Genomic DNA, 25,076 nt, shown 5'->3' with positions numbered 1-25,076 from the left:
AGGCTGCAGAATTCTGCAGACTAAAACTTTGACTGCAGATGCTTCTAGAAGTGTTCCCAAATGAAGAGCATTACAATATTCTATCTTTGACAGAACTAAAGCAACTATTACCATTTTTTGTATATCTGATGGAATGAATGGAAATATCTTTTTTAGTTTCTCCAGAAGATAAAAACATTAAGATTAAATATTACTGATCTGTTCTGAGAAACAGAGTTGGTTGAACATGACTCCAAAATGTTTCACTTTTCGAACTGGAGATGGACACGGACTTGAGGCAGAACGGTCACCAAGAATCATTCCAAAAAAATGCGTCGTTTTCAAAAAGTATCACCTCTGTTTTCTCAATATTTAACTTGAGAAAGTTTTCCTGCATCCAGCTTGTGATGTGTGCCAGTCAGTTGTTAAATTCTTTGGCCACACTGTCTACCTCAGATGTAATTGATACCACTATCTGGGTATCATCTGCATAGGATATTGCAGAAAAACTGAGATCGAATGAGTTGTGCCAAGGGGGTGACAGAGGTTAAATAATGTTGGGGGATAATGATAATCCCTGAGGCACCCCACACATTTTTAGAGAAAGAGTTGGAGGTATGCACTTCAAAAACCACGGTCGGCTCTCCATTTGATAAAAAGTGAACAGAGTAAGGTCATATCTGCACCCTTAATCCCCAGTTTCTCCAGTCAGTTGACAAGCACTTGATGGCTGACTGTGCCAAAAGCGGTTGAGAGATCTAGCAATATGAGTGCAGCCCTCCCTCCCTTATCCACATGCCTTTGAATCTCCTCAGAAGCTGCAATTGATGTGAATTCATCTGTACACTGCTGTGGCTCAAAGCTGTGATGTGATGGATCCAAAAGATCATTTGCCTCCATCAGATCTTCATTCACTGCTTTATCTGAGATCTCTATAGGGAGCGGTAGGCAGAATATAGGCCGGAAGGTCTTAACCTCTGCAGGATCTTGGGATGGCTTTAAGATAGGGCATAGCAGTGCTATTTCCCATGCTTTTGAAAAGTGCCATGAGGTAAGCCGCAATCGTGGGACCAAAAAGGATTTATCCCGAGCACAGTCAATTGGTTTAAAAAGTAAGAAGTAATGGTACTGAAATGGATGAGGATGACCTGCAGTAATTCCAGGAGGATGATGGATTTCAATTAACAAGTGGGCGTACACAATTCCAAACTGCTACAGTTTTTTTGGCTCTCAAAGGTACAAGAACCGACTTATGTGCTTCTGAATCATCTTTCTCCAAGCACAAAAAATTCTTATTAGGCATCTCCAAAGCATTCAAATAGGATTCAGAAAGTTGCTCCATAAAAGCACATTTCTGTGGAAGCACTTAAACCAGGTGGTTGTCATCAAAACAAACACAATTTCTGCTTTGAGGGTTTCATAAGTGGTCCTAAATGTATTTCACAGGGAGTCACGTACTTGCTTGGTAGCAGCGTTGAAGCCAATGAGATGCTGGCTTCAACAAAAAAGCAGCATCAGACCACTCTCCCCCTTGGGGTGCGGCTAGACGTTTTATGGGAAGAACAGGAATTTTGCGAATAACCCCATATAAACCTGGGAAAAAACGTATACATGAATATATGGTAACCCATAGGGATTATTTAGTAGTCACTCAAGAGACAAAAGGAAAATGCTACTTACCAGTATGCATCTGTTCTTGGCATGAAGGGCTGCTGCATTCATATCTTAGCATAGATAGCCGCCTAGTGTTGGGTCTGGATGTTTGCACTTTGTTGTCCTGGAAGAGTCATTAAAGTATCACGAGATAGGGGACTCCTCCCCTGGACCACAGTGCGCATGGGCATCCTCTCCATCCTCACATTGTTTTTCGCCATTGTGGCAAAGATGGCGTATAGAAAAGTAAGAGATGGCCATGTAAGTGTATGCAGAAAAGATTACTGCAGCTGTGACAGGTACCCGGGAGGAGGGTGGGCGATATGAATGTCAGAAGTCCTACATGCCAAGAACAGATGCATACTGGTAAGTAGCATTTTCCGTTCGAGGCATGTGGGCTGCTGAATTCATATCTTAGCATAGACTGTGTAGCAGTATCTCTAGGGGTGGTCACCTGCACCAGCTGCAGCAGTTTGAAAAAGTGTTTTAAGGACAGCCTGGCCTACAGCAGCTTGCTGCTTTGCTTGCACGTCCACACAGTAGTGTTTAGTGAAAGTGTGTATGGTAGACCATGTAGCCGCCCTACATAGGTCTTCTAGGGGAATATTTCCTAGGAAAGCCATGGATGGCCCCATTTTGCGCGTTGAGTGGGCTTTTGGGGGGACTGTTAGAGTGCGCTTAGCCTTTTGATAGCATATTTGAATGCATTTAACTATCCATCCGGCTATTCCTGATTTTGAAATGTGATTACCCTAATGTTGTGGAGAAAAAGCAACAAATAGTTGCTTTGTTTTCCTGAATGACTTAGTCCTGTCAACGTAATATAGCAGAGCCCTTCTTACATCTAGTGTGTGTAGAGCTCTTTCAGCCACCGACTGCGGGTTTTGGAAGAAAAATGGTAATTCTATTGACTGATTGATATGGAAAGTGGATATAACTTTGGCATGAATTTAGGGTTAGACAAAGCACTACCTTATTGCTGTGTATTTGCATGAAAGGTTCCTGAATGATTAGTGCCTGTAGCTCACTCACTCGCCTGAGGGAGGTAATGGCAATCAAAAATGCCACCTTCCATGTTAAGAATTGTAATTCACATGAATGGAGTGGTTCGAAGGGAGGTCCCATAAGTCTGGCAAGACTACATTTAAGTTCCAGACTAGCGAAGGGGGATGCTTTTGAGGGATGATTCTTTTAAGTCCTTCCATAAAAGCTTTGATAGGTGGTATTCTAAACAGGGACACATGTCTGTTTTGGAGATATGCTGCTATAGCCTTATGGAAGAGTATGCCAGATTGCATCTTTGAAGATGTAACCGGTAACAGATTATGTTTTGGATGGAGGCATCTAATGGATTGATTTGGTTATTATTGGAATAAATTACAAATCTTTTCCATTTAACTGCGTAGCATGCTCTAGTAGTTGGGCGCCTTGCTTCCTTGATAACGTTCATGCAGTCTGGAGGCAAGTTAAGGCATCCGAACTCTAAGACTTCAGGAGCCAGATCGCTAGGTTCATCTGATTGGGATCTGGGTGCCTAATTTCTCCATGGTTCTGAGTTAATAGTTGTGGCGACAGGCGCAGTCTTTTGAGGGGAACTGCCGAGAGTTCTAGGAGCGTCGTGTACCTAGGCTGTCTTGCCCATGTGGGAGCAACCAGGATCATTGTGAGTGACTGTTGCTTTAGTTTGCGAGCCACTAACGGAATCAGTGGGGTTGGTGGAAAAGCGTACGCAAATCTGCCTGACCAGTTCATCCATATCACATTGCCTTGTGACAACAGGTGTGGGAACCTGGCGGCAAAGTACAGGCATTTTGAGTTTTCTTTTGAGGCAAACAGATCTCTGGATGCCCCCACTCTTGGAAGAATGGTTGGAGAACTTGAGGGTGAATCTCCCATTCGTGTATCTGTTGGCTGTGTCTGCTTAGTAGATCTGCTATTTGATTGTCTTTTGGTGGTAGGTGTTCTGCAAGGAGAAAAATATTTTTGGGAATTGCCCACCTTCATATGCTTTGTGCTAGGTGAGACAGCTGTGGAGAGTGTGTCCCTCCTTGTTTCTGGATGTAGTACATGGCTGTCATGTATTTCTGGAAGGCTTTCATTGCTAAAAATACTGCTAGCAACTCTAAGTGGTTGATTTGCAGTGTCTTTTGCTTGACTGTCCCGAGCCCTTGAACTGTGTATTGAAGTAGGTGGCCTACCCAACCTGTCAGTGATGCGTCCACTGTTAATACTACTTGTGGAACTGGCTCTTGGAACAGTCGCCCCTTGGAAAGGTTTTGTGGCTTCCACCACTGCAGAGAGTTGTAAGTGCGACTGTCTACCAACACTAGGTCTTTTAGTTGTCCTTGAGCTTGGTTCCACTGCCGTGCTAGGCATTCCTGCAATAGACTCATTTGAAGTCTGGTATGAGGGACAATGAATATGCAGGAGGCCATCATGCCTATAAGCTACATGAACACTCAAGCTGCCAAGGAGTGTTGTGGCCGAAATCTTTGAATGAGATTCTGCATGTTGGCTATCCTGGCTGGATTTGGATATGCCTTTGCCACTAAGGTATCTATTGTTGCTCCCAGATATTGTTGTATGAGGGAGGGCTGCAGATGTGATTTTGGATATTTTATGGAAAATCCCAGACTGTGTAGCAGCTTGATTATCTAAGACGTATGGCTTGCACACTGTGCGTATGATTTGGCCTTTATGAGCCAATCGTCCGGGTATGGAAACACGTGAATGTGTTGCCTTCGGAGGTGTGCTGCTACTACTGCTAGGCATTTTGAAAAAACTCTTGGTGCGGAGTTACCCCGAAGGGGAGAACTTTGAATTGGTAATGTTGACCTTCTATTATGAACCTAAGATATTTCCTAAGGGCTGGATGTATAGGTATGTGAAAATATGCATTTTTGAGGTCTAATGTAGCTAGGAAGTCGCCTTGCTAGAGTATCGGGAGTACTTGTTGTAGAGTGATCATATGGAAATGCTCTGAGAGTATGAATTGGTTCAGAGGTCGGAGGTCCAGTATGGGTCTGAGGGGTCAGTCTTTTTGGGGAATTTGGAAGTATAGAGAGTATACTCCTGTTCTCTGGTGTTGAAAAGGGACTGGCTCTATGGCTCCCTTTTCTAGCATGGATGTGGCTTCTTGTTGTAACAGAGTTATGTGTTCTTTGGACATTGGACGGTGTTTGGGTGGCATGTTGGGTGGTGTAGAAGTGAGTTCCAGACAGTAACCATACTGGATAATTTGTCTCACCCACCGTTCTGTGGTAATGGCATTCCATACAGTTAGGAATTGTTTTAGTCTGCCTCCGACCGCTGTTGAGTGGTCTGGAGGGAGTATGAACAAGTCACTGTTTGGTGGCGGTGGAGACTCTGGTGTTGTTGCCGCCACGTCCTCTGCCTTTCTTATTATTGCCTCTATAACCCTCTCTGTTTGAGCGGTTGAGGAAGTTCGTGATATGTTGCCTCTCCCTGAGCCTCTGAAGAAGGAGCGATGAAAGGAACTTCTGGGTTGTTAAAACTGAAGTGCGCACATAGACTTAGCAGTTTCAGTATCTTTTTTCATCTTTTCTAAGATGGGGTCTACTGCAGGGCCAAACAAGAAATCTTGGTTAACTGGCTGGTTGAGGATGGTTGATTGCACTTCGTTCTTAAAACCGGAAATGCGTAGCCCCACATGCCGGCGCTGTAATACGCTAGTATTGATGGACCCAGCTGCTGTGTCAGCTGCGTCAAGTGCACATTTAATGGAAGTGTTTGTGATTTGCCTTCCCGTATTAGGTCGTTAGCTTTAGCTTTAAAAGGTTCTGGCAGGTGTTGTAGTAAAGTCTCCGTTTGGTCATAATGTGCTCTATCGTAGCGTGCTAATAGAGCTTGTGTGTTTGCAATCCTCCAGGAATCTGCTGCCTGGGAGGCTACTCGTGTGCCTGAGGCTTCTTATATCTTTGACTCCTTGTCTGGAGGGGGAGCATCTCCTGCTTGTGAATTAGCTCACTTTCGAGCGTTTGCTACAACCAGTGAGTCTAATCGCAACTGGGACTTAATATAAGAAGGGGCTGATTCATACTTTTTCTCAATTCTGGGATTGAGGACACGCTCTCTGGCTGGGTCTTTATATATATGGCGCGTGTTTTAGTACCCCATTTAACATAGGAAGTGTACGTACACTTTTTTCTGAAGTAGGAAAAGTGTCAAATAGAAAATCCTCTTCTATTGGGTCAGTGTGCATGTCTACACTATGGTATTTAGCTGCCCTATCCACTAGTTGGTTAAAAACAATGGTGTCGTCAGTAGACAGCGGCTTTCTGGATATGTGGAGGTGTCCGGGATGGGTTGTGGCTCGTATGTATCATAAGGATCATTCTGGTCATCCCGTGTGTTATCCTGTACATCCTGATCCTCGGGTTATACAAAATTATCCTGAGGATCTTCCGCCACGTTTTCTGTCTCATCATAACCTGAAGGTGTAGGAGAGTAAGGCACAAAAGGCATGTTGGGAAAGAAAGGAGGAGTAAAAGGCCTTGAAGGAGATGTTCCAAAGTCTTTTTTCTTTCGAGGAACAGGGGAAGAAGTGTCCGTGTCCAATGGTCTTTTTCCTCTGGTAAACTGTTACGTGTCCTGTTTCAGGGTCTATATAAAGTTTAGGTTGTTCTGCGCTCACTGGATTAGGATGGAAAAGTTCTTCCTCAACTGTCCGTGGTTTTGGCCCCGATGGTTTTGGCTTAGTCACTTGTTTGTGGTTAGTCTTTGGCTCGAGGGCCTTTGGCTGTGGAGCTTTTTTCGGGTTGATTGCTGTTTTCGGGTCGGTGACCTTTTTTGGTTCGACCGGTTTCTTCGGTTCGATAACCTTTTTTGGTTCGACGTGTTTTTTGTGCTCGACGACCCCTTTCGGCTCGATGTTTTTTGTCGACTCGACGGCCTTCTTCGGGGCGACCGGCTTTTTAGTGTGATCAGGTTTTTGTAGATCGACACTCTTTTTAGGCTCAACGGCCTTTTTCGGGTCGACTTTTTTTTCCCGGATCAACGACCCTCTTTGGTTCGAGGCTCTTTTTTGGATCAATGACTTTCTTTGGCTCGACAACCCTTTTAGGTTTGACGGCCTTTTTGGGAAGAGTGTTGCTCGTTCCTGGGGTATCAGAAGGCTTGAGTTTGGTCTTCGGAGCGGAGTCGGAGGGCGGGGCCTCTGAAGGAGTTTGTCGATCTCGGCTAAGGCCTTTAGGCGATGCTTCAACCAGAGCCTTGTCTTGAGGTGGAAGCGGGGTTGGGGGCTTGGTACTTACGGTTTGCCCCGGTGTGATCTGGTCATCGGAGTCTGACTGGTCCTCTACAGTGACAATTTCTAGGTCAGAGTCCGCCGGTTCTGGGAGGTCGTGTTTGTCATCGAAAATGTTCTCCGGTTCCGGTGCCTGCCGCTGCATCTCTTGTCTAGCGGCCCTTCAGCTCTGGATAGTTTTCTTCGACTGGAACTGAGCACAAGCTGGACAGTTTTCCTCAATGTGCTTGGGAGATAAGCACTTGTTGCATAGCATACTGTATGTTTATCAGAATGTGGGAATTTGGAGTGACATTGTGGGCACCTTTTAAACAGGGTGTTTTCCATCGGCAGCAGGCCCACGTAGCATCGAAAAGGCACAACGGCATGCGTCGACGACCGGATCGAGATGGAAAGTATTATCGAGTCAAGGGGTACCGAACGAGAACAATACCGTCGAGGTAGAAGGTCTTTTGGCCTTAGAAAGTTGAAAAGTTTTGGTTCCGAAGTTGGAGTTGAGGAATAGCATCCGAACCCAATGCCGGAAAAAAACAATCTGAGGATGAAGAAGATGCCCATGCGCACTGTAGTCCAGGGGAGGAGTCACCTATCTCGTGATACTTCAAAGACTCTTCCAGGACAACAAAGTGCAAACATCCGGACCCAACACTAGGTGGCGATCTATGCTAAGATATGAATTCAGCAGCCCAAATGCCTCGAACACACAATTATTCACTAGCTCATGGGCTGCTCCAAAGATATCCACATAGTTAATCAGAGCTCCACATGGGTAATCAGAAGACCTCAGAACTGTGCCACGCTGGCAAAGAACAGCAGAAATGGTGGATTCACCTTCTTGAGGATTCTCTATGAAGACTATGAAGAGACCAGACATTGGGGTGTCGTGTGCCCTAGTCAAAAACAACTTGGCCTCCCATTTCCTGATGGCTTTCAGCGCATAGAGAGGCAAAATCTGCAGGCCAAGGGGTCATAGTTGGATCCAATATACTACATACAGATCTTGTGTGGACTTGATAGATATCTCCTTGCAACAATGTAGACAGAGTTTAAACCCCAAGATCATAGGTTTTGACATTTTGTCGAACCCACATCAATGAAGTGCAGATACACATGGACTGACATAACACCAGTCAGCAACATATATACCATCCTTATGTCACATCCAGAGCAGAGAAAGCTGCCGCAGAGCCACATAGCATCACTTGACAGAGTTTGAGAGCTGCTAGTGGGGAGAAGTTTACAAATCCCGTCTGAAAGTCTGACATTTGAGTAACATTCATTTGGTGGTGTGAGAAAATGCCCTTTTTGCTGGATCACCCCTATCTTTTGCTACATTTAGTGCTGGTTTACTGTCACTAAACACTGGGGCTCTGACCCCTAAAGAATATGTATAAATTAGCTAATACCCAATAGGCATATTCACCTTACTTATAAGTCCCTAGTATATGGTACTCCGAGTACCTAAGAGCTGTAAGTTAAATGTCACAGACACCAGCACCTATTGTGCCACAACTAAACTGACCAGTGAAAACATGAATCTAGGCCTGGAACTGCATTCTAGCTGTGCAGTTTTTAAACTGCAAATAAGACTTTTTTGTTAGGCCCAAACTGTCCTTTTTAATACTGATAAATCACTACAGGATGCATGTATTTAGAAAATGGAAATGTGTTCTCAAGTTTTACATGTACTATTCTGAAAATGCCACTATAAGGGAAGGTGTGCATGAAAAAATACAAAAGCAAGCTTGTATTTCCACATGGATGAGGGTAAGCACATATTAATTAAGGAGGTGTGACCTCCTGCCAACAGGATGGCCTGAGGGATGTGACCACTAACTTTAGATGTAACTAACACCTGGGCCTGCCCTGGCTACTGTCAAAGTAGCCAGAGTGGCACCAAGTTTAGTAGGGAAAAACCTGTCCCCAAACTGGTTTTGCAGGGGGAGTTCCTTATTTACCTAGACATCTCAGGGTTGTGTCCATTGCTCTGAGCCAAAGTAGGAACATTCTGACATCTTGAATTTGGGCAGAGAGATGCACTTTAGGATTCTTCAGTGCTAATCCTGTGTGTAAGAGGGGCAAGGGTCGCTCATGGCAATCTTACTTCTATTGGTCAGGAAGCCTAACCAACCACAAGATGCCAGGGAAAAAAGGGACACACCTGGCTGCCATCTATAGAACCCTACTGGATCTGTGAAAAATGGACTGAGCCTGAGATTTTGGCTCTGTAGAGAAACCCCAAATGCTGGTCCTACTCCCAGGACCCCAATGTCTAGTAGGCTAGCCTCCTGTTAGGCTCCAGGCTCCAGGAACGCAAAAGCTGCAAGAAGCCTATAATAAAGGAGAGTGCAGCTGACCAGTTCCATCTGAATGCACCTTGGTGGCTTCTGGGAGACTGACCAAGTAATGGCCAACAGGTCCTGGGTACTTGGCTTGTGTTAGAGTGTACTCTCTTCCCTATCCAGAGTGCAAAAGTAGACACTTTTTTCTAAAACAACCAGAGGCGACTACAAGACTCCTGCCAAACCACAGTTGCCGCATAGTTGGTTGGCTTAAAATTGCTGGTTTGCCTGGCTGAAAGTCATTCTACTTCCAGGAATTTTTTTCCAATTCCTAAAGTGGATATCACCTGGATGATTACTGAGAAGTACCATGCGTAATTAAGCCCCCAGTGAGATAAAGCTGGCAGCCCGCCCGCCAGGAAAATTCCTCCAGAAAAAAAGACTAAGTCAAAAGGTCAACTTTTCCCTCAATTGATCGTAGTCAGTCTTAATTTTTCACTTTGACCCAACCTAACACCACTAAATACTAGTGGTTTGTTCTTTGCAATTTTTTGGCACTAGAAAAATAGCTACAAATTAGATCTGTGGTTTCCTTCATCACATTTAGTTGTTTATGGTATCCATTTATAGATCTTAATATATACTATTTCTATGAATTAGAGTGGGATTGTTAATTTGTTTTGTTTTCGACTTAACTGTTTTGGTACTAATGAAGTTACTTACCTTCGGTAAAGTTTCTGGTAGAGACTATATCTAGCTGCGGATTCCGTAGTTTTTGAATTTTCTGAGGAGTCAGACTGGATCTGGAAGATTTAAAGTGAGCAGTACCGCCATGCAACGGTAGGTGGCATCAATCAGGTCTGCATCCTCATCCGCGTTGAAAGTGACCTTTGTGGTACTTAAATTGGTGCCACCTAGGAGCGCTGACATCAGTTACTTTTCATGACCTTCCACGCCAGAAGCGTAGAGCCATGAATGACACTGGCCACATGTTTTTCAAAACTAGGGCCCTGATTGGGGTCATCCCTTATCCTACAAATCAGTTCGTCCAGCACGGTGGATGCGTGGGTCGGTAAGGAATCTGCAGCTTGATATAGTCTCGACCAGATAAGGCTTTAATGAAGTTAAGTAACTTGTTCATTTGATAGAGACTTTGAGCTGCAGATTTCTAACCTTTGGAATAGATACTTAAGCAATACCATTCCTGGAGGAGGGTCCGGGAACTCATTTCAAACGAGATAATCCAGCAGGACCGAACGAACAAAGAGTACATCGCTGAAGACCAGACTGTCAAGACAGCAATGCTTAGCGAATGTGTGCAGGGAAGCCCATGTTACTGCCTGGCAGATATCCAGGACCAGAACTCTAGAGTGTGGCACAGCAGTGGTTGCTTTAGCTCTGGTGGAATGAGCCCGCAAGCCATAAGAAGGCTTCTTCTAGGCCAGCGCGCAGCAGACTTGGATGCGGGGCATAACACATCAGCAGATGGTCCGCTTCTGCACTGCCCAACCTTTCTTTGCACCAACATTCTCGCTGAAGAGTAGGTTGTTCACATGGAACTCATGTGCGGTCAAGGTAGAACGACAAAGCTCTTTTTGGGTCCAGAAGGTGGAGTTGCTCCTCTTCTTTACAGGGGTGAGGAGTACAAAAGGTAGGCAAAGTGATAGGCTGACCTACATGAAAAGGGGCGACAACTTTTGGTAGAAAGGATGCCCTTGTGTGAAGCACCACTTTTGTCAGAATAGACTGATAGTTAAACTCACTAACTCAACGGGCAGATGTAATCGTGACAAGGAATGCTGTTTTCAAGGTAAGAAGCCTAAGGGGACAATTGTGAGGAGGCACGAAAGGAGCACATAAAAAAAGTCAAAACCAAATTAAGGTCCCACTGAGGCATAATGAACGTTGAATTACTCCCAGAGTAGTGCCCTGCTGGTTAAGAGAGAGGACGAAAAGATTGAACTTCAGAAAGAGGGGCAGAAAGGAGATCAACAACATTTATGGCACGCCCTGCCACAATTATTTTCCAATGGCAGGAGTATACCGTTTTGGTGAAGTGACGGCTGGCTGACAGATTAACACTGTAGACTCCAGGATGCAGGTTGAAAGTTCTAAACGGTCACCGATCAATCTCCATGCAACGTGACAGAGTTGACAGGTGCGGGTGGAGAACCCTCCCTTGTTGCTGCAACAGACGATCCTCTTGAAGTTGAAGCCTGATTGGAGGATCGATGCTCATGCTGTGAAGCTTTGGATACCAGACTTTCCTTGCCTAGTCCAGAGCTAGAAGGACGACTTGGGCGTGGTCATTCTTCATCTTCTTGAGAACTCTGGGCAGAGGTGCTACTGGCAGAAAGGCATATAGGAGGACTGAGCCCCACTCGAGATGAAAAGCGTCAATGAGCAAGAGCCGCGTTGGAAACTCCACCATGAAAAACTGCCGGAACAGCTCTGATGAAAGGGAGCGTCTGAGAGGGAGTCCGGTGTGACTTCTGCAAAGTTTATAATGAACCCCAGCAAAAGCAGGAGGTTCCTCATAGTCTGAAGGTGATAGACAACAACCTGGGACAAGCCTACCTTAAACAGCCAGACACTAAAAAAGGGGAAGACAGGCTACCCTGATCTTCACAAATGAGCTAACATCTGTGGGCCTCCTTTCCCCCCCTCTCAGCGCCTTGAGACCCTCACGGGTGAGTAGCGCGCTTACAATTCCCAGATTGATTGATTGAGCTGCGACCACTGCCATCAGCTTAGTCAATACCCATGGGGAGCGGGTAAGGCCAAAAGAGAGCACAATGAATTGAATATCTTCGTGACCTACTGTAAACTGCAGACAATGCTGATGGGCAGGCAGGACGGAGATGTGAAAATAGGCGTCCTGCAAGTCCAGCGCTACCATTCAATCTCCTGGGTCCAGAAAAGACAAAGCCTGAGCCAGTGTGAGAATATTTAACTTATTCTTTTCAAGGAAGAGGTTGAGGGTTCTCAGATCTAAGATAGGGCAAAGCCCTTTCTTCTTTTCTCGATTGGAACAGAGGTCTCAGAGGAGTCACGTGACGCAGTGTCGCCTGCCAGCCCCCTATCATCTTCAGGGACCGCTCACTCGAAGAGTTCGGTTTCATGGCCCGGCAGCCTCAGCACGATTTGGAGGTGTGGTCGCGTTTGAGACACCACAGACACAAGAGGCTTGGGTCTGTAACCGACATGGTGCAGTGATAGCCGCCACATGGTTTAAACCCTGTCTTCCTCCAAGACATCCTCAACACAACCAGGGTGAAGAATTCCTAAAAAAAAAGAACTTGACAAAATGTCGAAAAAACTCTGTTAGCAACAGCCAGAGGGGCAGCTCTTTCACCAGATCAGGGCTAACTGGCTCAGAAAGAAAAACACTAACGTCAGCGCACCATGTTTGTGCCTATATATGTGACATGGACGGTGCACTGGGGTACTGCTCAGGCAAAAATCTTTCGGATCCAGTCTGACACATGGGAAATTCAAAGGTAAGGAATCTGTGGCTAATAGTCTCTAGCAGATAATTGGGATTAACATTACAACCATTTTATCAACATAAATATTAAATTTGAGAGGAATGTCCAAAATTAAGCCAGTGGATTTTGTTGACAATTGGCGGATTTAAAATTCAAAATATTGAGTGATGAAGCCAGACATATTGTAAGGAATACATTTGTGTGTCATTGGTGCAGTGGTGGAACATATTCAAAAACATACAGACTGAATAGAGGAGTTTCCAAATGAGAGGGTCTGAGACAAAAGAAGGCATTGATTTTGACTAACCTCTCTCCTTCGTGATGCCCAACAGCTTTGCTTGATCTTCCAAACCACAGCAGCAACAAGAAGCAAAGAGAGAAAACAACTGGAGGAAAAAAAAAACAATTCTTTAATATCAGTGCATATATTTTTGATTGTTTCCAGTTTACACGATACTTTGAACGTGTTCTGGAGCTCAGAAAGAGTAGATATCACATTCAATCAGACTAGATTAACTGTACATACAAACAGACATACTTGTTGAACAACTTACTTGCGATAATCTTTCTTGTGCAAATTACCCATGCGCTACCATGGATTTAGAATTTTTCATACTAACCACTTCAGTGCACTGGAAGGTAGCAAAACAGGACACCACTGCTCTATTTTTTTGTGATCTTGCATGCCTCTGGAAGTGACCTCATAGAGCAGTATATAGAAACATTCCCTACGTGCTGACATCAGTTCATCTCCATCTCTTGAACTGAAGCCCTCAAACATACCAATGAAAGCCAAATGCCAGAGTATCGGCTTTTGAAGTAATTACAATATCAGACAATAACATACCGGGCTTTCTATAGCTTGGCAGTTCCAATACAAGCCTGTTAAATTTTAAGAAAAAAATTACTGTAATCCTAGTTCTTCTCCAGGAAAATCCTCACCAAAGTCATGAGCAGAGAATGGTTCCAGCCGTATGTGAGATCTCAGAGCACTTTACCAAAATAAATATGTCTTTGCAGACCAATAACAGAATGAAATTGATTGGCCGAATTTCATTTACCTATTTTCATTTGAAACAATAGAATACCATCAACCCAAATACACATTAACTAAACAAAAGTTTACTAGAAAAATCTTTCACAAACCTTTTCTAAAAAGTGAAAGACAGAGGGTGAAGTTCACATATAGGCTGTCATAAGACACAAGTCTAAAAACTGGGGATCCTGATCAATAGTCATAAGACCTGAATAGAATATCATGCCCACCAGACTAGTCTGCTAACTCCTAAATTAAAATGCAAGACACTATTCACTCACAAGCTTTGTGGTAGGTAGACTGGCTCTTACAAAACCAAAGTTTTTAAACAGATGATCTGATTGCCCAACATATCTTGTCCTTCCCACCAACAATTTTAAAATCCTCTTCAAGTCTAACTGTGAAGTACTCTTCCTACGGGAGTTGATGGGTTCACAAGAAATGTATGCAAGGAAATGGACTGATTAAAATTAAAATCTGAAACCAGCCATGGTAGGAAACTCTGATAAGTTCTTAGCACAGCCGTTTGTATAGAAAATATAGTAATGCTCCTGGGAACAAAATACCCGAAGCTCACTCACTCTGTGGACTGACATAACAGCTACTAAAAAGGCAGTGCTCCAAGTCAAATGCTATAGGTTGCCTTAAGTATATGTGTCTTTCTCTGAGACCCTGCACCTGCCTGGAGAGAAGAGAAAGTTCACTGGTACTAAGGCAGGTGAGGAGAAGTACAGCAAGGGAGGATGTATGGATGTGCTGCCCTCCCACCCCTCCAAGAAAGCTTCTGTAGGCGAAAGTGCCTGAACTGAAGCTAAAGAACACCACGCGGACATTGGCTCCCTCTCTGTGGTTTTCTCACACTGAGTGACTGGACTGGTGTGGGGGGTTAAGCGCCTCCCACCCGAGTGGGAACTTTAGTTTTTCCACCTCGCCGGCCTCCACGCAGAGTCTGGTTCTACGCAGGCTTTTGACCGAACAAACGGGCAGGGGCGCCACTGCCATGGCCACAAAAGGAATGAAACGTAGATGTGGCCGGGTGTGTGGCGGAAAAGGCCCAAGGACTTGGCCGTAGCTCGAGAGTCTTTAAAACGCTCCAGTGCCGTGTCGGCCTTATAACCAAACAGGCAAGTGCCATCAAATGGAATGTCCATGAGCGACCTCTGGACGTCCAGGGAGAACCCAGTGGACCACAACCAGGCGTGGCGCCGAAGCGCCACGGTCGTGGCAATTGCCCTACTGAGGGAGTCCGTGGTGTCCAAGCCACAACGAATGGCAAATCTAGCCACGTCTTTCCCCTCAGACACAGCCCGAGACAGCAGTCTGGAACTCCTCTGGGCACTGAGGCAACACCTCACCCACGGAATCCCACACCACGTGGGAATAGTGTCCCAGGAGGCATGTGATTTTTACTGACTTCAGTCCTAAGCTGGCCTGAAGAGAAAAAACGCTTGCCAAACTGCCTAATCCAGCAGAGCTGTGGAAAAGGCACTCTGAGAAGTAGAAGCTTGAATGACCAGGCTTTCGGGTGTAGGATGAGTGGTAAGAAAGGCAGGGTCGCCCGGCGTGTACGCCTGGTGACGTTCTTATCCACAGGGGCCATCGTGGAGGGCCATGACCAAGTGCCCAACAAGACTTCGGTGAGGGCATCATTAAACGGCAGCAGCGGCTCTGATGAAGTGGACCCCGGCTTGAGCATCTCAGTGAGGAGATTAGTCTTCAGGGTCTCCAAGACAGAGCACAACCGTATAAAAGGTACCTTCCTCCACAGTGGGCGGGGGAGAGGCAACCCTGGATCAGAGGAGACGTCTAAGCCACCGGCCTCCTCAAAGTCGTCCACCCAGTCCTGCTCAGAAACACACTGACGAGCAAGCGGGTCCTCAGACCCTTCCCAGTCATCCTCCTCCGCCGGCGCCGTAGGCACAGGCCTCAGCGGCGGGGCAGGGACCGGTGAGGGGAATAACTGGGGCCGGGAACGGCGCCGGTTCCCAATCGGATCCCAGGCGGGGACAAAGCCATCCGGGAACCGGGGCTGAGGCGGAACCAGCGGGATCCACTGCGCTGCCGGAGCCAAGGGCGACAACTGGGCCGGCAGCCAGGGACCTCTTGGCATTGAGGCCGAAGCCAGGGGCGCAGGATCCTGTGGCACCGGGGCCGGAGCTGCTGGCGGCGCCAGGGCTGGATCCGCTGGAGGAGTCGACGGACCAGCAGGATTCAGACACGGGACCGCGGGGCCCGAGGACTAAACAGGCAGTCCATGGCAGCAAGGAATTCTTGCATTTGTGCGGGAGTCCCCGACAGACCCGGGTAAGGTGGGTAGGCCGCGGGAGTCCCAGGCTTCAAAGGAGTCGCAGGGGCGGATCCCCTGTCCCCCTCGGCTGCATCCGAGGACCGACTGGGGGACATCGGAGAGCGCAAATGCTTCTTCAACTTCTTTTTGTGACGTCTCTTACCCGAATCAGAGTGTGAAGACTTGGAACCCTAGAAGTGGTGATGACGGCTCCACGAGCGGTCACGGGAACGACCCCTGGATCTTGAACTGTGCGGGGACTGGGGCCAAACTTCGAGCAACTTCCGGCGCCACTCCTTCAAGGCCTTCGGGGCCATAGCCCTACAGCCCAGACAGGACCGGGAGTCATGGTTACGCTCCAGGCAGTAGAGACAGGCGTCATGAGGGTCCGCCACCGACATAATGCGACGGCAGGTCCCGTAAGACTTAAAACCAGGCATCCCTACTAGCACCAGAGAGAAGAACCAACACAAGACAAAAGTCTAAAAAAAGATAGTCAAAAAATTACTGAGGTACGTGCTCTAACCGGATCTGCGCTTATGTTATATTATGTTATGGGTGTCTTTTATAGCGCTCGGCTACTCCGAAGAGTGTCCCGGCGCTTTCTAACCCACAACAGACCGCAGAGAGCAAGCACAAAGGAGAAAGAAAGCAAGCAAATCACTGACCAAAGAGCCACGTCTTCAGACCCTTTCTGAAGGCCAGCAGATTAGATGTACTGCGGAGCGGCAAAAGAAGGGCATTCCAGAGCTGGGGCGCCAAGCGTTTAAAGGAACGCCCCCCCACCCTTGCTTTCCTGACAGCAGGGACAATGGCAAGAAAGAGAGATTCCGACCTTAAGGCTCTAGCCGGTTTATAGAAGGCCAGCCGTTTCCGGATATATTCAGCTCCCACGGCATGGAATGCCATACGCGCCAGCGTAAGAGCTTTAAATACAATCCGCTTCCGAATAGGCAGCCAATTTAAAGAATGTAAAAGGCCCGAAGCTCTCGCTCGGCGATATAGGCCAAAAATGGCACGTGCCGCCGAGTTCTGGACCACCTGTGGTCTTTGGAGAAGGTATTCGGGCAGATCCAAATTTATCGCGGAAAAAGAAAGAACTGGCGCCAGCATGCATGGGTGGCACTTAAGTAGTCTCCGTGCATACCACGCCAGCGACTGACGTGGAGCCGCAGGACGCCACCTACTGACACGCAGGGGTACTGCTAAGCAAAACTTTCCGGATCCAATCTGACGCCAGGGGATATTCAAAGGTAAGGAATCGATCACTAACGTGTCTCTTTCAATGATGCCTCTGTAGTGTAGTTCCTAGTTTCCCACTAGGCCCTGCGCATTGGAATAACATAAACAGTAGTATCTACGTGGAACTGCGGATATTCCAGGCCTCCATTGACTATGCTAAACTTAATTGGGTGTGTTACCAACTAGCTCAGAGGTCACTGGAAACTTTCTTCTCTGCATGGGAAGTGATCAGCTTCCCTGGCACAGACAAGAAGGGATTCAGCTTTCCAACAACCGTGCAACATGACAACTTTGCTCCTCAGATCAAGAGTCAATCTCTAGGGTCGTGTGAAACAATAGACATGTATTTCACTCAGTCAGTTTAGTGCAGTTTACTTTCACGAGATGTAGAGAATAGAGAGACGGGCGTTTGTCAATAAAGGGTTAACATTTATTGAACAGTCTTTCTTCTCGTACAAGAGAAATGTATTGCCACAATTGCAAGACTTGTTATTATAAAAAGTACGTACAGTAAGATAAGTATTGCGAAATAGAACTGTAAAAGCATTGATATGGTTTCTTAGCCATACAATGGTTTAAAAGTAATAAAACATATATACAGTCATATATACATTAGGCTAACATACTCAACTGGTGCTTCTAACTACGCCTACCCCAGTGTGCCTGACCTAAGCCTAACACGTGGAAGGGGAGTAAGTAAGTAGCTTTAAGTTAAGTTGGTTTTGCCAAGGTTTGCTTCAAGAATTCTCGTCTAAGGGTTTAGTCAACACCATACCTCTGAATAGAATGATGGAAGTCTGGTATTTCCTTCAGGGGGCACTCAATATCCTAGTCACCCGCGAGGGCAGACCGGAAACGCTGGAGCTGGATTTCTCTGCAGGAGAAAGGCAGCGGCTCTTCTTCAGCGCGTCGGGAGGAGGAGGCGGGGGACAGCGTCCGCGGCAGCTGGAATCTGCTGGATGTCTTCGCAGAGGGACGGCTGTTCAGCTCCTAAGCGTACTGCACCATCGTTCGCGCTTTAGCAGCGATAATGGTATCAGTAGCTTCACCACCAAGGGACAGCAGCAGCAGCGTACTGCCTGCAGCAGCAATGGGATGCACAACAGGGTGCACAGCAGCTTACAACAGCACGACAGCTCATTGCTTAAGGCAACGTTTGTAATATTTATACCTGACAGGTGCCGGGTTTGACGCAAGTTTGCTGGACATAAGACGTCAATTAAAGATGTCACTAGGAAGTGATAGCTATCAGTTGCTCATTAGAGTTCCATTACTAATCAAAACACAGCAAGCGGGGATTTCCAGGTTTGCTGAGTTTTTATCTTGTTGAAGAACTCGGAGTGTTAATCTAGGAATATCAGATAGTGACTTCTGCTCTGTCATTGCACTAATTGGTTGCAAAGGAAGTGGCAGAGAACTATGCTGGAATGTGGCTATGTTCGTGTGAGGCCAGAGATGACTTTCTGAAAATCGCACTTGAACGGTTATGCCAATATAGGGAATAAATGGATTTATAGCCGAATAGGGGCATAAGGTCACAGTATTGATCAGGAACCTAGATAAACACGCAACACCTCATTTCCCCAGTCCCATTATTGCGTAGGAGTCAACCCCCCACCAGCGGGGACTCCACAAACAGATGGCACTATCTAACAGAGGAAGTCCTCTACACTTACCCTCCACACGGCATTTCCAGAGCGTAACGACGTCAGTAGTGAGCCACACAGTGCTACGTACCGGTGTGCAAAGGTCTGCTAAAAGGTTTCCAAATTCATTAGGACACCAACAGAATATTCAAAAGGTGAGGAATCTGCAGTCAAAAGTCTCAAACGATAGCAGGGGTGGATCTATGACAGAATTTCGACTACAAAAATATCGACCTACAAGAATATCGAGTCAACAATTTCGAGGGCAAAAATATCGACATCCTATCTACAACATGGTAAGTACAAAAATATCGAAAAAAGTAATATTGTTGTAAAAAATATCGATGTTCAAAATATCGATTTTTTTTTAATATATATAAATGTAAAAGTAAGTATATAACACTAATAAATAAAATATACATATTTAAAAGTATCTAATAATGCTTAAAATTAATAAATAAAACATATATATTAATAATACATTAATTAAATATATACAGTAAAGATATAATATATATGTACTGAACAATAAGTATTAATAATTAATTTACTAATTTATAAATTAATGAAATATATTCTAATTTACTAATACATGTACAAACATAAAACAATAACATACATAAATGTAAGTAATATAAAAAATAAAATAAACATGTGATATTTTAACAATTAATTATATAAAACGTTGGATAGCGTAAGGGTAAAAATTACTATTCCTACTCCAGAGAGTGGAACAGTAGGGAAAGCGTTTGATAGCGTAGGGATAAAATTACTATTCCCACTCCAGAGAGTGCAACAGTCGAGAAAACTGACCCTGAACCCAAAAACCACCCCTTTACCCACGAACTGAAAACTGACCCTGAACCCTAAAAATACCCCTTTACCCAAAAACTGAAAACTGACCCTGAACCCTAAAAATACCCCTTTACCCAAAAACTGAAAACTGACCCTGAACCCTAAAAATACCCCTTTACCCAAGAACTGAAAACTGACACTGAACCCTAAAAATACCCCTTTACCCAAAAACTGAAAACTGACCCTGAACCCTAAAAATACCCCTTTACCCAAGAACTGAAAACTGACCCTGAACCCTAAAAATACCCCTTTACCCAAAAACTGAAAACTGACCCTGAACCCTAAAAATACCCCTTTACCCAAGAACTGAAAACTGACCCTGAACCCTAAAACCACCCCTTTACCCACGAACTGAAAACTGACCCTGAACCCTAAAAATACCCCTTTACCCAAAAACTGAAAACTGACCCTGAACCCTAAAAATACCCCTTTACCCAAAAACTGAAAACTGACCCTGAACCCTAAAAATACCCCTTTACCCAAGAACTGAAAACTGACCCTGAACCCTAAAAATACCCCTTTACCCAAAAACTGACCCTGAACCCTAAAAATACCCCTTTACCCAAGAACTGAAAACTGACCCTGAACCCTAAAAATACCCCTTTACCCAAAAACTGAAAACTGACCCTGAACCCTAAAAATACCCCTTTACCCAAGAACTGAAAACTGACCCTGAACCCTAAAAATACCCCTTTACCCAAAAACTGAAAACTGACCCTGAACCCTAAAAATACCCCTTTACCCAAGAACTGAAAACTGACCCTGAACCCTAAAAATACCCCTTTACCCAAAAACGGAAAACTGACCCTGAACCCTAAAAATACCCCTTTACCCAAAAACGGAAAACTGGCCCTGAACCCTAAAAATACCCCTTTACCCAAGAACTGAAAACTGACCCTGAACCCTAAAAATACCCCTTTACCCAAAAACTGAAAACTGACCCTGAACCCTAAAAATACCCCTTTACCCAAGAACTGAAAACTGACCCTGAACCCTAAAAATACCCCTTTACCCAAAAACTGAAAACTGACCCTGAACCCTAAAAATACCCCTTTACCCAAAAACTGAAAACTGACCCTGAACCCTAAAAATACCCCTTTACCCAAGAACTGAAAACTGACCCTGAACCCTAAAAATACCCCTTTACCCAAAAACTGAAAACTGACCCTGAACCCTAAAAATACCCCTTTACCCAAAAACTGAAAACTGACCCTGAACCCTAAAAATACCCCTTTACCCAAGAACTGAAAACTGACCCTGAACCTTAAAAATACCCCTTTACCCAAAAACTGAAAACTGACCCTGAACCCTAAAAATACCCCTTTACCCATGAACTGAAAACTGACCCTGAACCCTAAAAATACCCCTTTACCCATGAACTGAAAACTGACCCTAAAAATACCCCTTTACCCATGAACTGAAAACTGAAAACTGACCCTGAACCCTAAAAATACCCCTTTACCCAAAAACTGACCCTGAACCCTAAAAATACCCCTTTACCCAAAAACTGAAAACTGACCCTAAACACTCAAAATACCCCTTTACCCAAAAACCCAAAAATGACCCTGAACCCTAAAAATACTCCTTAACCCAAAGTTAAATAATATTATTTAATTGGCAATTAATAATTAATTAACAATAACAATAAAGTAAATATATTAGCACATAAGCTGTAATTAATATAATTTAATAATTAATATCATTTTTCCCCAATTAATTAATTAACAGTAACTAAAAATTATATATATACATAAATTGCTCTAATAATGTAATTAACTAACTAATATTATTTAATTACCAATTAATTACTAATTTAAAATATGTACAAAATTATATTAATTAATTAACTAATTAATGTTAATTATTTGCCAATTAATTAGTTATAAATATTTAAAAACATATATTAATTAATTAATTATTATTAAATTACTCCCCACCCTATTCCCCTATAAACCCACATCCCGCTACAGAAAATATATATCAATTAATCAATTAATTATTTCCCAATTAATCAATATTAATTAGCAAATAATTATAATTAATTAATTAATCCTACTAATTATTAATCAACTTACCATAATTAAATTACTTCCCACCCTATTCCCCTATAAACCCACAACCCGCTCCGGTACTTAAACATCAAATTTCCTTATAAATTTCTATATTATTATAGAAAATGTATACACATATAATAGTAATTATTTTAAATACTTAAATTAAACATAACACATACATAATAAAAAACTATAAAATAATACAAATATCGATATTAGTGTCATCGAAATTATTAACATCGATATATATGCTATCGATATTACTAACTTCGATATTACTTACATCTATATTAAGTATTTCGATATTACTTACCTTGGGTCGATATTCTGTCCTACGATATTCTTGCCTTCGATATTATGCTGCTTCGATATTTCAGACTCGATATTATGGTAGGTCGATATTTCCAACTCGATATTTTGACTGTCTACCAGCAGGGGTATGCCAGCCAGGGGCTGGCCCTAATATGTACAGTTTAAATTTAGGGCTGGGACAGAAGCACCTAGCTGGATCCAAGCCGGTGAGAGATGGGAGGGCCATTACACCTCATTAGGTTAACTTCCTGCAGGTTTAGGTAGGGGTAGGAGAGTGAGGGAGAAATACTTCTCTGGATGTCAATCCTGCCAATAACTCCTATACATTTATTACTGACGGACACTGTAGTTTATGATGTCGGTGGTTATGGTTAACCATAGCATCTTCAATTGCATGTATTTGAAGTTCGTATTGATTTTGTATTCTTGGGACGATACATCACAGAGTTTTGAGATAATGATAAGATCAGACTTGCCACCCCCCTCTTTCAAATACTCTTACTTCATGTAGTGTGACAAAGTCTTTAGTGTGAGTTTAGCCCTCCACCTTGCTCCTTTATAAGCATCGTCAAATTTGACCTTTGTATGGAAAGGAATATGCTACTTGAATTGCAGAGTGGCAAACGCGCAGCGGGTACGCCGATTGAGCGCCGAAGGTGCGCCAAAGGTAAGCCCGTCTGCGCCCATACGTGCCTGGACCGCGCCCAGTGCCAGGGCCCCTGGCTCCCGCAGACTCCAGCCCACCCGCCGGACCTACGACGCCACCGAACTCTACGCACTCAACGCCGGCCGAATCCCGGGATGCTATCGAGCCACCCAGAGACGCACTTGCGGACCCTTCTGCTGCCACTCCTGCAAGTTCGCCTGCAGCCGGACCGGCACTACTCCAGCACCGACTAAGACCAAGACGAGCACCAGCAGCAACCACCTGAAATGCATCCTGCTCAACACCCGCTCCGTCCACAGACACGCCGTCGAGCTCTGGAACCTGCTCGACACCACAGCCCCAGACGTCGCCTTCCTCACGGAAACCTGGATGAACGCCTCTGCAGCACCCGACATCGCCATCGCAATCCCAGATGGCTACAAGATCATCCGAAGGGACCGCGTCAACCAGACTAGAGGAGGCATCGCCATCATCCACAAGAACACCATCCGCATCATGACCAACACTGACGACACCCTCGCACCCGCGGAGCACCTGCACTTCCAGGTCCACATCAACCCCAAGACCACTCTCAGAGGCACCCTCATCTACAGACCTCCGGGACCACGCACACAATTCAGCGAGGACATTGCCGACTTCGTCAGCCCGCACGCCCTCCCCTCCGCCGACTACATCCTCCTCTGGGACCTCAACTTCCACCTGGAGAACAACAACGACCGCAACACCACCACCCTGCTGGACAACCTTGCAAACCTCGGACTCAAGCAGCTGGTGACCACCCCCACCCACTACGCCGGACACACACTCGACCCCGTCTTCTCATCCAGCAAGGACATCGCCTTCAGCCACGCCACCGGACTCCACTGGACGGACCACATCTGCGTCCACTTCCGCTTCAGAAGGACCACGACCCACCACCACCAGCAACAGGTTGCACGCAGAAGCTGGAACAAGATCACAACCGACCAGCTTGCGACCTCACTGAGCAAGAACCCACCCACCAGCGCAACGAACCCCAGCCAAGCGGCCACCAACCTCACGAAGTGGATCAGCGACTGCGCAGACGACCTCGCCCCCCTGAGGACCCTGCCTAGCAAACCCTGCAGCAAGAGAGCCCCATGGTTCACCGACGAACTCAAGAGCTCCAAGAAGAACTGCCGAGTCCTCGAGAGAGCCTGGCCAGAGACCCAACACCGGACAACATGATTGCCCTAAAGCTCGCCACCCGAAAACACCACCAACTCATCCACGCCACCAAGAAAACTGCATTCAAGGAACGACTGGACAACAACGCACACAACAGCAGGAACTCTTCAACATCGTTAAAGAGCTCTCGAACCCCGGAAACAACGACATCACCCCTTCGCAAGACCTCTGCAACTCCCTCGCCGCCTATTTCCACAACAAGATCGCCGACATACACAACAGCCTCAGCACTCAACCGGCGCACGCCACGACCGAACCACCACCGCCCCCCCACCACCACCCTCCGCGCCTGGACCCCGATCAGTCCCGAAGACACCGTCTGCACGATGAACTCCATCCACTCCGGTTCTCCGACCGACCCCTGCCCTCACCACGTCTTCAACAAGGCCGACGCTGTCATCGCACCCCACCTGCGGGACATCATCAACACCTCCTTCGACACCGCCACCTTCCCGGAGAGCTGGAAGCACGCCGAACTCCGCGCTCTACTAAAGAAACCTTTAGCCGACCCCACCAACCTCTAGAACTACCGCCCCATCTCGCTGCTCCCGTTCCCTGCAAAAGTCGTTGAGAAGACCGTCAACAAGCAGCTGGCCGCCTTCCTCGAGACGAACGGATCCCTCGACCTCTCGCAGTCTGGCTTCCGGGCCAACCACAGCACCGAGACCGCCCTGATCGCAGCCACCGATGACATCCGAGCCCTGCTCGACAACGGAGAAACGGCGGCCCTCATCCTCCTGGACCTCTCCGCGGCCTTCGACACCGTCTGCCACCGTACACTAGTACAGCGCCTCAGCAACGTCGGAATCCAGGAGAAGGCACTAGAGTGGATCACCTCCTTTTTCGCCGGAAGGACACAGAGTCCGCCTCCCCCCGTTTAGATCAGAAGCCACCAAAGTAATCTGCGGCGTTCCTCAAGGCTCCTCGCTCAGTCCAACCCTCTTCAACGTCTACATGAGCCCCCTCGCAAACATCGCACGCCAGCACAACCTCAAAATCATCTCCTACGCCGACGACACCCAGCTGATCCTCTCCCTCATCAACGACCCCACCACCGCCAGAGCCAACCTTCACGAAGGGATGAAAGAGGTGGCCGAATGGAT

The 25,076-nt window shown here is 45.8% G+C and overlaps 1 protein-coding gene across 1 annotated transcript in view; it reads right to left on the bottom strand.

Annotated features, from left to right (window-relative positions):
• The window catches only part of ATRN (attractin), a 960,574-nt gene that overhangs the window by 127,839 nt on the left and 807,659 nt on the right, over positions 1-25,076 (bottom strand). The window contains exon 26 of the mRNA XM_086964304.1: positions 12,976-13,054. Coding sequence (XP_086820430.1) covers positions 12,976-13,054 — 79 coding nt within the window. The remainder of the gene's footprint in view (positions 1-12,975; positions 13,055-25,076) is intronic.

This window comes from Lissotriton vulgaris, chromosome 3_2 (assembly GCF_964263255.1).
Source record: "Lissotriton vulgaris chromosome 3_2, aLisVul1.2, whole genome shotgun sequence".
NCBI classification, from domain to species: domain Eukaryota; kingdom Metazoa; phylum Chordata; class Amphibia; order Caudata; family Salamandridae; genus Lissotriton; species Lissotriton vulgaris.
The sequence above is the reverse complement of the archived record's forward strand: the minus strand, read 5'-3'. Positions and strand labels throughout refer to the sequence as shown.